The following is a 13,055-nucleotide window of genomic DNA, read 5'->3' as shown; positions in this document are numbered from 1 at the left end:
ATAATATGACAAGACATTTATGTATAGCCATTGGTTGTTATTTAACATAAATTATTCATATCACTCAAAAAACCACTAATACACATATGTATTTGTTATTCTTTCACTAAATCCTCACTGTTGCTTGGTTAAGAGTGTAGCACCCATTATTCTAGATGCACTGCGCTTTTGTATATCTGACGTGTGAAAGTTATATTAACCACACGTCGAATAGCCTGCCCTTTTTGCCTTTGTTGTTTAAAGAATTTTATAACGTTTTGAGTATCTCTGCTTAGGATACCCCATCTACAACACCTTTTAGACATTTAAATTATATTTAGATTTTGCTTATTTTAAGAGGATTGCATAAACTCTGTGTGGTCGGGTATATCACACCTGCGCTATCCATTAACATAGTATTTTTAGTTGGGTATATCATACATGCGCAGAGGCTCTGCACATTTTAATAGAAAAGCAGGCTTACTTAACTCAAACACAACTCTGCACGTTTTAATAAAAAACGAGTATTCTAACTCAAAGATAACTATGGTTAAACTATTTCCACGTTATATGGCCAGACAGAATGGCCGCAGGTGAGTCGAGGATATTACCTATGTCAGCACCCATTATTCCGGATGCACTGCGATTTTGTATGTGTGGGATGTGAAAGTTATATTAAACACACGGTGAGTATCCTGCCCCTTTTACCTTTGTTGTTTAGAGAATTTTATAACATTTTCAACATCTCTACTTCGGATACCCAATCTGCAACTCCTTTTAGACATTTAAAATATATTTTAATTTTGCATATTTTAAGAGGATTGCATAAACTCAGTGTGGTCAGGTAAATCACACCTACGCTATCCATTGACACAGTATTTTTAGACATATGAAGTCTATTTTTATTTAGCGTATTTTAAGGAAATGCATAAACTCAGTATAGTCAGGTATATCATACATATCGCAGAGGTTCTACACATTTTATCTTACTCCGAAGGGCCTGAATAATCGCCTGCAAGCTCTTTATGAATACGCTGGAAACAATTATCTGTTGATAAATACTGCAAAAAGAAAAGTGATGTGCATGGCTGGAAGGAAGAAACCTAAATTTTCTAACTTTCCATGGGTAGTAGGGGGTCAAAAATTGGAAACCGTGAGTTCTTATGCCTTCCTTGGTAAAATTTTCATGAGTAATTTAAGCGAGAAAGCTCATATGGCCAATAATTCTCGGAAGGCTATCTCGCAGGGAAAGAGTTTGGTATCCTTGTATAAAGTCACAGGTAGAAGGCATTTTTCTATTTTACTGGATGTATTCAGAGCAAAAGTACCTGCCTCCCTACTATACGGAATAGAGTTAATTGACCAAAAAAATTGGAGCTTTTTAAATTCCTCGGGAGGAAAAATTTTACGTAGTTTATTATCCGTTAGTACAGCAAATTCAACTGCTACCTTAAGACAGGAACTCGGCTTACGCAGTAGCTGGGTCCAAGGTTTGGCTGGTATTATACGCTGGGTTGTAAGTCTTGCAAAGAGTGAGCCCAATACCTTAAGACATCTCATAAAAAATGAATTGCTGGGAAACTTTAATAACTATTCTTTGATTGTAAAAAAATTCCGATATGCTGTGGGTCTATTGCAATTAGATAAAGATGCTTTATTTTCTTTATCTTCCTATCAGTTAAAAACCCTTTTGAAGTCCTCCACGTGGGAACTTGGGTTTAGACTGGATAGAGATTTCCGGTTGTTGAAAAAAGGCTGTACTCCTGTTATTGAGTCCTGTCTATTGAGGAAAGCTCAACCGTACATTCAATGGAACATTCCTCACAGCGTTAGACGCTTAGTGTTTTTAGTAAGACAGGATTTGCTTCCGTTGAAATCTCTTTATTCCAGATGGTATGGCCATTCAGCGGTCTGTGATTTTTGTCAGATGTATGACCAGGATTTAGCTCATGTCATTTTCGTTTGTCCAGCTCTGATGCCTTTTAGGAGAAGATGGTTAAGACCAATTTGCCTACAACTCAATATTTTGTCAGTCTCTGCTTTTCGGGCGGCCATGATTAATCCGCCAAATGAAATGTTTTGTTTTAAACTGTACAAATTCTTCAATTGTTTTTTGAATCTGTATTAAGATGGTAATTTTTAAATTGTTGTGTATTTGTTACTATTGCATGTTTGTCATTTTCCGTTTAATGCCTTTTGTATGCATATTTTATGTCTTTTATGTGGACCTCGTAAAGAGTTCCGTTATCATAATAAACTTGAAACTTGAAACTTAATAGAAAAGCAGGCTTACTTAACTCAAACACAACTTTGCACGTTTTAATAAACAAACTCAAACATAGCTATGGTTGAACGATTTCCACATTATATGGCCAGAGCGAATGGCCGCAGGTGAGACGAGGATACAATGCACAAAAACAATATCCAAAGATATAGAGATTCACTTTCCGATCTTCATAGGTCATTAATAAGCAATTGCGATGTATTAATGTGCATGTGCCACATTCAAATATAACTTATATTATGCGTCACCCATACTTAGTGACTCCACAGTTTAATATCAGAATGAGCCTTCTAACTCGCATACAACCACAGTTAATGGGTTTTTGTATTATACAGCCAAACAGAATGGCTACATGTGAGTCAACAGCCGTTGGACTTTGTTTTAATAAAGAGTCGATTATATATTGTTTTAAATGCCAATAGGACAGAAAGAATCTTCTGTTGTGGAGGTTAGAGCTGCTTTAAAGTGCATTGTACTAATAGGTATGATGATTTATGATGCAAGACTTTTTATCCCTATAAATTGTGTTTAATGCACTATATGCTCGACTCACAATGTAGCCATTCTGTTGTTTATGTGAATTTTTTCACAGCGAAGCATAGAGAACTTCTTTATGCTATGTATGCAGAATTAATAACTGTGCTTTTCCTCCCAGCTGGTGAGTGCCGACATTACAGTGGTGAAGATCGAAAGCCCACCTACACCACCATGCTTGTTTGGGGAGACATCTACGCCTCAGTTTGGCACTGTGCAGATAAATGTCATTTCTGCTCCAGAGGGGGTGTCCGGGACAGCAGGTATGTGAAGTGCATGCTGGCAAACTGCTCCCATCAGAGAGTGGGCAAGAATAGGTTACCTGCACAACCATGAAGTGCTTTATCAACATGATGAGGCAAACGTGCATTGAAAAGTGTAAGGAACAATACAGATAGTCTAGTCATCACTGACCAGTCAGAGACCAGTCCTGAAGCAGGAGACAACCTCTTCTTTCGCTGCTTTACCAATAAGCCCTTGGTCTTCCTCCCCCTCTCCCTGCATACCCCTGTGCCAGCCCACATGGGCACTACCAGGTCATTTCAGAATTCTTGAACTGTTAAAATATTTCACAGTATTTGTTCTTTTTGTATTGTCTATTTAGAGTCGTAATAGTGGAGGCTTGGCCTTTGGTTGACAGTGTTTGAGCAGTATTTCTTATTTCTATTCCAGATGTTAATTAGGATTTAATTGTATGTGGCTCTGTAGTGCAGCCAAGTGTGTTGCTATTTCACTTTATATAGGACACCCATAGCGTGGTGATGGAGGCTACGCCGATGTTCCTGAAATTGTCCAAGTAACAACATAACATTAAACTCTACATTTTGTAATATTAATTAAAGCTGGTTTTCAGAAATTCATCTTCTTGACATTTGTAGTGCTTTTTAATTCTGGAATATATACAGGAGAAATTAGAGTGATTATGTTCCGCAAGTTATCAGTTAAGGAAACCTATTGTGAGGCCTTAGCCACTCACACCACCAACACACACACGTTCAGGCACATGCAGTGTGAGATTCCACCCGAGATATATATAAATATATATTCTTTTCTGAAACACATAGGTTCCCCTATTTTAGGAAGCAGGAGGTGAAGGAGCCGTAAAACCTTCAAAAGGGGATTTTGTGTATGATCCTTCTTTGTCAGAGAAAGATGAATGACAAGTGGATGAGAGTGAGGAAGGACACGAGGGAGTCAACATGGGGACAAGAGCCAGGAAGCGAAAGGAAAAATGGAGAGAGTATTTCAGTTTAGCACCAGTTTCAGCTCCAGGAATCTTTCATTTCAAAGCTATAGGGGATTTGCATCCCACACTACAGATAGTGAGCCCCGAGGCTGTAACTATATTCATAGTAATTCTGGGTCAGAGCTGGAATTCGAACTCTCTCAGTGCCAATCATCTCCTGAAAGGTTCTCTCGTTTATCGTCCGCTTTTTCTCCTGGTGATTTGAGCTCTCCCAAATATTCTTTCACTTCAGGTACTCATTCACTTCCTCTCCCACCCTCCCTCCTCCTCAGTCTGCGCTTTAGACTAATGTACTGTTTCCTGGACCTGTAGTGATTAGTGTGTTGAATAACACTGTGAACGGACATCAGTTTCTTTGGACCATTCTGTGTCTGGCACCACCACATCTACAGCCGAGGGGTGGACCGTCCAAGCAGATGGAACTGGATGTCCTGAGATCAGCCAGTAGAGCGTCTTCCTCAAAGATCCCAAGTGGATACAAAGCCTGATTCAGACTCTAGGGGGCGGGGAGAAGAATCAACCACATTTAGCTAAAGCTTTTCTGCTTAAGGGTTGTGGAAAGGTCTATTTTTATCTTGACAAGAACGCATTCAGCACTAAAAGTTTCCGAATATTTGGTCATGAGAGGATGACCTCTTTATACAGATGGAAAAGCTTCTGTCTCAGTAAGCTGTTAACGGCAGCATTGGGCAGAGGTAAAGACCGGTTCTTCAGGTTTGGACAAATAATCAAAGTCTTTAAAAAATTGAGGGGAAGAAAAGCCATTAAAATAGCCTCTTTCTTTAGAACAATCAGTCACAAGGATGTTTTGTTAATCTTTTCCAAGACTTTAGGCTTATTGTACCACAGCCAAGGCTGCGCCATTGAATTCTGGGAAATACACCCAATGCAGAAATTTTTAGTTGCTTGATCTACCCTACATGCTTCTCTGAAACATTATTGACAGGACACAACTTTTTCTGAAACCTTGTGTCAGAAGCCTTATCCAGCATACTTTATGCATGCATCCCGCCCAATAGGTTGAGCTTGTGCAGTTAGGCTTCTGACTAGTTAGAAATTCATCTCTTTCATGGATTCTGGCTCTCTTTGTTCTGGCACTTCTTCCTTCACAATGCCTCCAGCCAACTCCCTCTTAAGAACACAGCGTGTTCCAGCCAAACATGCAGAAACACATCTCGAATTGGTGTTGGGGCTGGTGCACAAGGAGGAGGCGCTCATGCTGGTTTAAAGTGAGTGTATTTTTAGGAGGAGGATTTTGTGTCCTGTCTGCAGGACTTTCTGAGTGGTTGTTAAGGGTGAACCAGAAGTAAGAGCAACTTTACTTTTCCCCTGTTTCACTAATATGCTCTGCTGGTACCTATTCTTTTTCCTTTCCCTCTCTTCTCTTTCCACACCTGCTCTTGCTAGCTTCTTTCTGTTCATCTTCCTTTCTAACCCTCACCTGTTGTAGCCTCCTTCTCTTGTTGCCATTATTCTTTCTATGTCTGCCCTGCCCCCAGTCCTCCTACGTTGCTCTTCGTCTGCCCTTTGTCAGCCACCCCGGCCTCTACAGTTCTTCCATTGCCCTCACCCTGCCTTTACTTTCTTCCAGGTAAAACACCCACAGACCTGAAGACGTGCAGTATCTTGAGTAGGAAGCCTGCTATTCAGCCCAAACCGGTCTTGGTGACTACTGTCACAGCTCCTCCCGCCAACATCGCCAGCACTGCCACCACCCCTTCTGGCAGTACTATACTCCTAAAGTCTATGCCAAGCTCTCCTCCCCTCCAGCCGACACTATCAGGTAACCCTTTGCCTGCATGTCTGTCTGTGAAGTGATTGCACCTGCTAACGACCCACTCTGCCAACTGCATGCATTGGGGAGAACAGCCATCTTTCCTACTATAAAACTCTTGGTGACTGAAAGAAGGGCATTACAAACACATTTCAGCAGCCTAAACCTATTATACATGTGTGACATCGTTAACAGTTGTAGATTTACATGCATGGCATCCGAAGCTGGCCTTCGGCATGGGCGAACTAGGCCCAGGATCGGGGGCGCAAATATTCCAAGGGGCATAGACTGAGCTGCCTGACCTAATGTCATGAAAACAGCAGCTCGCCCATCTCACTTAATCTCAATCGGGTCCTGTTGAAGACTTTATAATCAGCCCTTAATGTACCTCAGTGTAATTGGTAGCAGCTCACCCACTCCCTGCCCTCCTTCCATCTTTCTCACACTTCCTGAAGTCACACCGCAACAACCCTCAATCCCCACAATAAACACCACATTTCCTCTAAGGCCAGTGCGCTGTCCCGGTCAATCTGATTTAGGGATGCATCATTCCACCATCTAGTGGCTGGCTAATAAAAACATTTTGTTTAATGTCTAAACTTTTTATCGGCATCCCCCACAGGCAGAGTCTGGATGGTTCAAGGTACCGTTGCCATAAAGCCTCCAATGCCTTACACTAGATGCCACCTTCAGGAAGTATAACGTCCACAAAAAACTGGCAGTGGGTTCAAGCATCTTCAGGCAGTTGTGGCTGGTTTGCAATCTGGTCAGCTGTGAGTTTCAGAGGTGCCCAGCTTGTGGGTGAAGGTCCAGATGTGCAGATGTTCAGCTACGTTTGGTGCTGCCCAACAAGACAACTGAGAGTAGACTCAACTCAGGTGGGAAGACGGGACCACAACTCTAGTAGTCCCTCAGCTCCACAAATGATCATTTATCACACTGCTAGTTTCCTCCCACTTGTGCCCCACATATAATATTTCATTCTGTAACCGGTTTCAGGGGGTTGTATACGGGGCTCGGTGGGGGAGGGAAGCCCCTGGGGAGAATAGTGACTTCTTGTGTGTTTTTTTTCCAGCGCCATCTGTGGTTCTGTCCCAAGCCGACATGCTGCACCTTCCAGTGCCAGGGCTACTTAAGGTGCAACCGGCAAAGAGGAGTGTTGCCAAGACACCCAATGCAGGCATGACACCCACCTGTAACAAAGCTGAAGCCAAAACCATCGTCCCTGCGCCCAGCCCGATGGGGTCCGTCCGTCCGCAGATGGATGTGAGTACTCGTGTGGAACAGAGTACACAATGGCAAGGGCTCAGTGATGGGGGTGTAGTGGATAAGTGACAGCTAAATACTGTAGGTTGCAACTTTATGCCAGTACTACACTATTGAGGGGCTTGGAGGGGTGGCACTGCCAATGTTTCATGAAGCACCATCCAATGTGTAAATTTAAAAAAAGTGATATAGGACCACTTTGAATTAAATTGCTACTTAAATTTACTTGATAAAAATAAGATTTTAAAGAAGCACACTCCATAGAAATCTTGCACATTCCCTTAGTTGAAGTTGAGAGATTGCTCAGATCAGTTTGAATGCAGGTGCTTTATTCAGTGTCAGCAGTTTTTTTCCATGACCACCAAGTAGTTTCTGCTCTTGGTAGGAGATGTGGGATCTATCCTGGTAGCAAGGATTGTTCGCAGAGGAGGCAGGCTAAAGTGTAGCTGATCAAGCAGTGCCCCTAAACCCGCTTGTGTTTGAGCCTGCGCACAATTCTGCTGAAGGCATCTTCAAATAGCAGAGAGCTGTGAGTTCTGTCTCCGACCCATTTTGTTCTTATGCTATTTACCACTTTTTAACACATGTAAGGCTGTAGTTTAACACATGTATGGCTGTTTTGGAAGGACGTTGTCCTTCCAAACCTCCAGGACAGCAGGTGATGGACAGGCTCTTCTCTGGTGCACAACCACCTCAAGGGAATCATTTAGGGGATCTTTCCTGTAGGATCACTTTGATCAAGCATGAGCCTGTACTGTGAAGTTTAACAGCCAACCTTCTACTTCAGGTGAAGGTTCTGAAGCGACAGCAGCGTATGATCAAGAACCGGGAGTCAGCCTGCCAGTCGCGCAAGAAGAAGAAGGAGTATATGCAGGGGCTTGAATCGCGACTTCAGGATGCGCTGTCGGAGAATGAGCAGCTGCGGCGGGAGAACACCATTCTCAAGAAGAAACTGGAGTCTGTACTGCGGGAGGTGAGGAGGTCTTGTTTGTCTGGATATACCCAGCCGTCTGTCTTCGGGACTACCTAGCTGTTTGTGTCTTTGCTTTCTGAAGGGGTCTGCCCAGGTGCTGCTCTTCTTATTTCTCTCACTGGTCTGTCTTTGTTTGCCCAGCTGTCTCCTCTTTTGTCTACTGTCTGGCTTTAATTCTGCCCAGATGTCCCTCTTCTGTCTCTTTCTATGTGTCAGTCTCAGGTTTGACTATGGTGAGCCCAGATCTAGATTGTTGGGACCCAGACTGTCTACTAGCTGTCAACACCTTCTCTGTGTATTTTGTAGTTGTCAAGAGTCTATGGCTTGCCTCGACACTCCCTGGAAATTAATATCTAGCTGTTGACCCCCTCTGTGAGCCCACCCTGGCTCTGTGCCTCAGTCACTCAGCACGTCCCACGTTGTGACACTCCCCTGGAATACCCAGCCTACGTCTTGATCCTCTGTGATGTCAAAGAACTAAGCACTTCTAATTCCCTGTCACATAATTCCCTCAATCACAGCTGTCCTAACTTCCCCAGTTGGAAGTGTTAGGCAGTACTTGGATCACACCATGATAGTGTTAGTAATTAATTACTGCCGGCTTGATGCTGCCCTTTTAGTAACAATTGCATTGTTCAATGTGACCATTTCTTTACCGGTTGCAAAAAGTAATGTTGATGTGCTCTATGTGGTGATAACTTTTGAGAAAGTAGTTCATTTCGAGGAACTTATACTGCACATCACTGTGACCACTGATTTGGGAAATCCATTTATACAGATGGGAAGCTGGGTGTAAATATTGTGTGCAGCAGAGCACTAATAAGTCACAGCATAAATAGAACATCCAGGCCCCTTTGTCTTGGCTCTGTGCTTCTATGGAAGACCCAGTCTGGCTCCAAGGCCACGTTTGAGAGCCCTGTCCTAGCTCTGTGCGAGCCCTGTCCTGGTTCTGGGCCCCTTTGTGAGTCCTGACCTGGCTTTGCATTACTTTGGAAGCCTCACACTTCTAAAGTGATTCCTGGTGTTGGGCTTCTCTGGAACATCCAGTCTGGCTCTTGACCCTGTTTAGAAGCCTTGTCCTAGCTCTGTGCCCCCTCTTTCGAGTCCTGGCATGGTTCTAGGCACTGGCAGCCCTCATTCTGAGGAGCACAGTAACACTGAGCCAGCACCCGCACTAAAGAGCACATTAATACTGAGCCAGCACCCGCACTAAGGAGCACAGTAACACTGAGCCTGCACCCGCACTAAAGAGCACAGTAACACTGAGCCTGCACCATCAGTCCTCGCTCTGAGGAGCACAGTAACATTGAGCCAGCACCCGCACTAAGGAGCACAGTAACACTGAGCCAGCACTCGCAGCCCTCGCTCTGAGGAGCACAGTAACACTAAGCCAGCCCTCGCTCTGAGGAGCACAGTAACACTGAGCCAGCACCCGCAGCCTTCGCTCTGAGGAGCACAGTAACACTTAGCCAGCATCCGCAGCCCCCACTCGAAGGAGTACAGTAGCACTGAGCCTGCCTTTGCTATCAGAGCTCGGAGGAGCACATTAACATTGAGCCAGCCCTCCCAGCCCTCGCTCTGAGGAGCACAGAAACACTGAGCCAGCCCTCGCACCACTCGCTCTGAGGAGCACAGTGACACTGATCTTGCACTCGCAGCCCTCGCTCTGAGGTGCACAGTAACACTGAGCCTGCACTTGAGCTCTCCCTCGGAGGAGCACAGTAACACTGAGCCTGCACTCGCAGCCCTCGCTCTGAGGAGCACAGTAACACTAAGCCAGCCCTCGCAGCACTCGCTCTGAGGAGCACAGTAACACTGAGCCAGAACTTGAGCTCGCAGGAGCACAGTAACACTGTGCCAGTACTCGCAGCCCTCGCTCTGAGGAACACAGTAACACTGAGCCTGCACTCGCAGCCCTCGCTCTGAGGAGCACAGTAACACTTTGCCAGCACTCGCAGCCCTCGCTCTGAGGAACACAGTAACACTGAGCCTACACTCACAGACCTCCCTCTGAGGAGCACAGTAAAACTGAGCCAGCACTCGCAGCCCTCGCTGTGCGGAGCACAGTAACACTGAGCCAGCACTCGCTGCCCTCCCTCTGAGGAGCACAGTAACACTGAGCCCGCACCCGCAGCCTTCGCTATGGCTTGCACAGTAACACTGAGCCTGCACTTGCAGCCCTCGCTCTGAGGAGCACACTAACACTGAGACAGCAATTGCATTCCTCGCTCTGTGGAGCACGGTAACACTAAGCCAGCACTCGCAGCCCTCGCTCTGAAAGAGCACAGTAACACTGAGCCAGCACTCACAGACCTCCCTCTGAGGAGCACAGTAACACTGAGCCTGCACCCGCAGCCTTCGCTCTGGCTTGCACAGTAGCACTGAGCCTGCACTCATAGCCCTAGCTCTGAGGAGCACAGTAACACTGAGCCAGCAATTGCAGCCCTCGCTCTCAGGAGCACAGTAACACTGAGCCAGCACTCGCAACCCTCGCTCTGAAAGAGCACAGTAACACTGAGCCAGCATTCGCAGCCCTCGTTCTGAGGAGCACGGTAACACTGAGCCTGCACTCGCAGCCCTCGCTCTGAGGAGCACAGTAACACTGAGCCTGCACTCGAAGCCCTCACTGTGAGGAGCACAGTAACACTGAGCATGCACTCTCAGCCCTCGCTCTGAGGTGCACAGTAACACTGAGCCAGCACTGGAGCTCTGGCTTGCACAGTAACACTGAGCTGCACCCACAGCCTTCGCTCTGGCTTGCACAGTAACACTGAGTCAGCACTTGCAGCCCTCGCTCTGAGGAGCGCAGTAACACTGAGCCAGCACTCGCAGCCCTCCCTCTGAGGAGCACAGTAACACTGAGCCTGCACTCGCAGCCCTCGCTCTGAGGAGCACAGTAACACTGAGCATGCACTCGCAGCCCTCGCTCTGAGGAGCACAGTAACACTGAGCCAGCACTTGAGCTCCGAGGAGCACAGTAACACTGAGCCTGCACTCTTAGCCCTCGCTCTGAGGAGCACAGTAACACTGAGCCTGCACTCGCAGCCCTCGCTCTGAGGAGCTCAGTAACACTAAGCATGCACTCGCAGCCCTCGCTCTTTGGAGCACAGTAACACTGAGCCAGCACTTGAGCTCCGAGGAGCACAGTAACACTGAGCCTGCACTCGCAGCTCTCGGTCTGAGGAGCACAGTAACACTGAGTATGCACTCGCAGCCCTCGCTCTGAGGAGCACAGTAACACTGAGCCTGCACTTGAGCTCCGAGGAGCACAGTAACACTGAGCCAGCACTCGCAGCCCTCGCTCTGAGGAGCACAGTAACACTGAGCCAGCACTCGCAGCCCATCGCTCTGAGGAGCACAGTAACACTGAGCCTGCACTCGCAGCCCTCGCTCTGAGGAGCACAGTAACACTGAGCATGCACTCGCAGCCCTCGCTCTGAGGAGCACAGTAACACTGAGCCTGCACCGGCAGCCTTCGCTCTGGCTTGCACAGAAACACTGAGCCAGCACTCGCAGCCCTCGCTCTGAGGAGCACAGTAACACTGAGCAAGCACTCGCAGCCCTCACTCTGAGGAGCACAGTAACACTGAGCCTGCACCTGCAGCCCTCGCTCTGAGGAACACAGTAACACTGAGCCAGCACTCGCAGTCTTCGCTCTGAGGAGCACAGTAACAGTGAGCCAGCTCTCGCAGCCTTGGCTCTGGCTTGCACAGTAACACTGAGTCTGCACTCGCATCCTTGGCTCTGGCTTGCACAGTAACACTGAGCCAGCACTCGCAGCCCTCGCTCCGAGGAGCACAGTAACACTGAGCATGCACTCGCAGCCCTCGCTCTGAGGAGCACAGTAACACTGAGCATGCACTCGCAGCCCTCGCTCTGAGGAGCACAGTAACACTGAGCCAGCACTTGAGCTCCGAGGAGCACATTAACACTGAGCCAGCACCCGCAGCCTTGGCTCTGGCTTGCACAGTAACACTGAGCCAGCACTCGGTCTGAGGCATACAGTGACACTGAGCCAGCACCTGCAGCCATCGCTCTGAGGAGCACAGTAACAGTGAGCCAGCACTCGCAGCCCTCTCTCTGATGAGCACAGTATTACTGAGCCTGCACTCACAGCCTTGGCTCTGGCTTGCACAGTAACACTGAGCCTGCACTCGCAGCCTTGGCTCTGGCTTGCATAGTAACACTGAGCCAGCACTCACAGCCCTCGCTCTGAGGAGCACAGTAACACTGAGCCTGCACTCGCAGCCCTCGCTCTGAGGAGCACAGTACCCCTATGCGTGCACTCACAGCCAGAGCACTAAGGAGTAAAGTATCAGGAAGCTAGCTCTCACTCTGAGGAATATAGTAATACAGAGTCTACACTAGCACACTGCGCCTCTCACCAGGCCGGGTCACCCCCTTGCTCCTGCTGCCTCCTGCTCCTGCCTACGCCAGTGCCTGCCTGCCCAGCTCCTTGCCACCGCCGCCGACGCCCCCCCCCCCCCCTGCCACCCGAGCGGCCCAGCCACAGCTGAGCCGCCCGTCCGCCAGTTTTGCTGCCGCTGCCCCCCTACGGCCCCGCCCACCACCGGCCCATTGGCCGCCCAGCTGACCCGCCCTCCCGTCCCCCTTCTTAAGGGGACAGCCAGGTGTGCTCGGGAGTGACCACTGCACCTCTCACCAGGCCGGGTCACCCCCTTGCTCCTGCTGCCTCCTGCTCCTGCCTACGCCAGTGCCTGCCTGCCCAGCTCCTTGCCACCGACGCCCCCCCTGCCAACCGAGCGGCCCAGCCACAGCTGAGCCGCCCGCCCGCCAGTTTTGCCGCCGCTGCCCCCCTGCGGCCCCGCCCACCACCGGCCCATTGGCCGCCCAGCTGACCCGCCCTCCCGTCTCCCTTCTTATGACGCCCCCAGAGCGACCGCGCAGTGGACGTGCGCAGCGGGAGCACCGAAGGTGCGCCGAAGGTGCGCCAAAGGTAAGCCCGTCTACGCCCGTCCGCGCCTGGACCGCGCCCAGC

At 48.2% G+C, this 13,055-nt stretch overlaps 1 protein-coding gene across 1 annotated transcript in view; it reads left to right on the top strand.

The window, feature by feature from the left end:
* ATF6B (activating transcription factor 6 beta) overlaps positions 1–13,055 on the top strand; it is a 309,902-nt gene that overhangs the window by 145,040 nt on the left and 151,807 nt on the right. Inside the window, exons 5-8 of the mRNA XM_086924544.1 lie at positions 2,919–3,060; positions 5,635–5,826; positions 6,893–7,083; positions 7,871–8,056. Of these exons, the coding sequence (XP_086780670.1) occupies positions 2,919–3,060; positions 5,635–5,826; positions 6,893–7,083; positions 7,871–8,056 (711 nt within the window). The remainder of the gene's footprint in view (positions 1–2,918; positions 3,061–5,634; positions 5,827–6,892; positions 7,084–7,870; positions 8,057–13,055) is intronic.

The sequence above is a fragment of the Lissotriton vulgaris genome, chromosome 5, assembly GCF_964263255.1.
Source record: "Lissotriton vulgaris chromosome 5, aLisVul1.2, whole genome shotgun sequence".
Taxonomy (NCBI): domain Eukaryota; kingdom Metazoa; phylum Chordata; class Amphibia; order Caudata; family Salamandridae; genus Lissotriton; species Lissotriton vulgaris.
The sequence above is the reverse complement of the archived record's forward strand: the minus strand, read 5'-3'. Positions and strand labels throughout refer to the sequence as shown.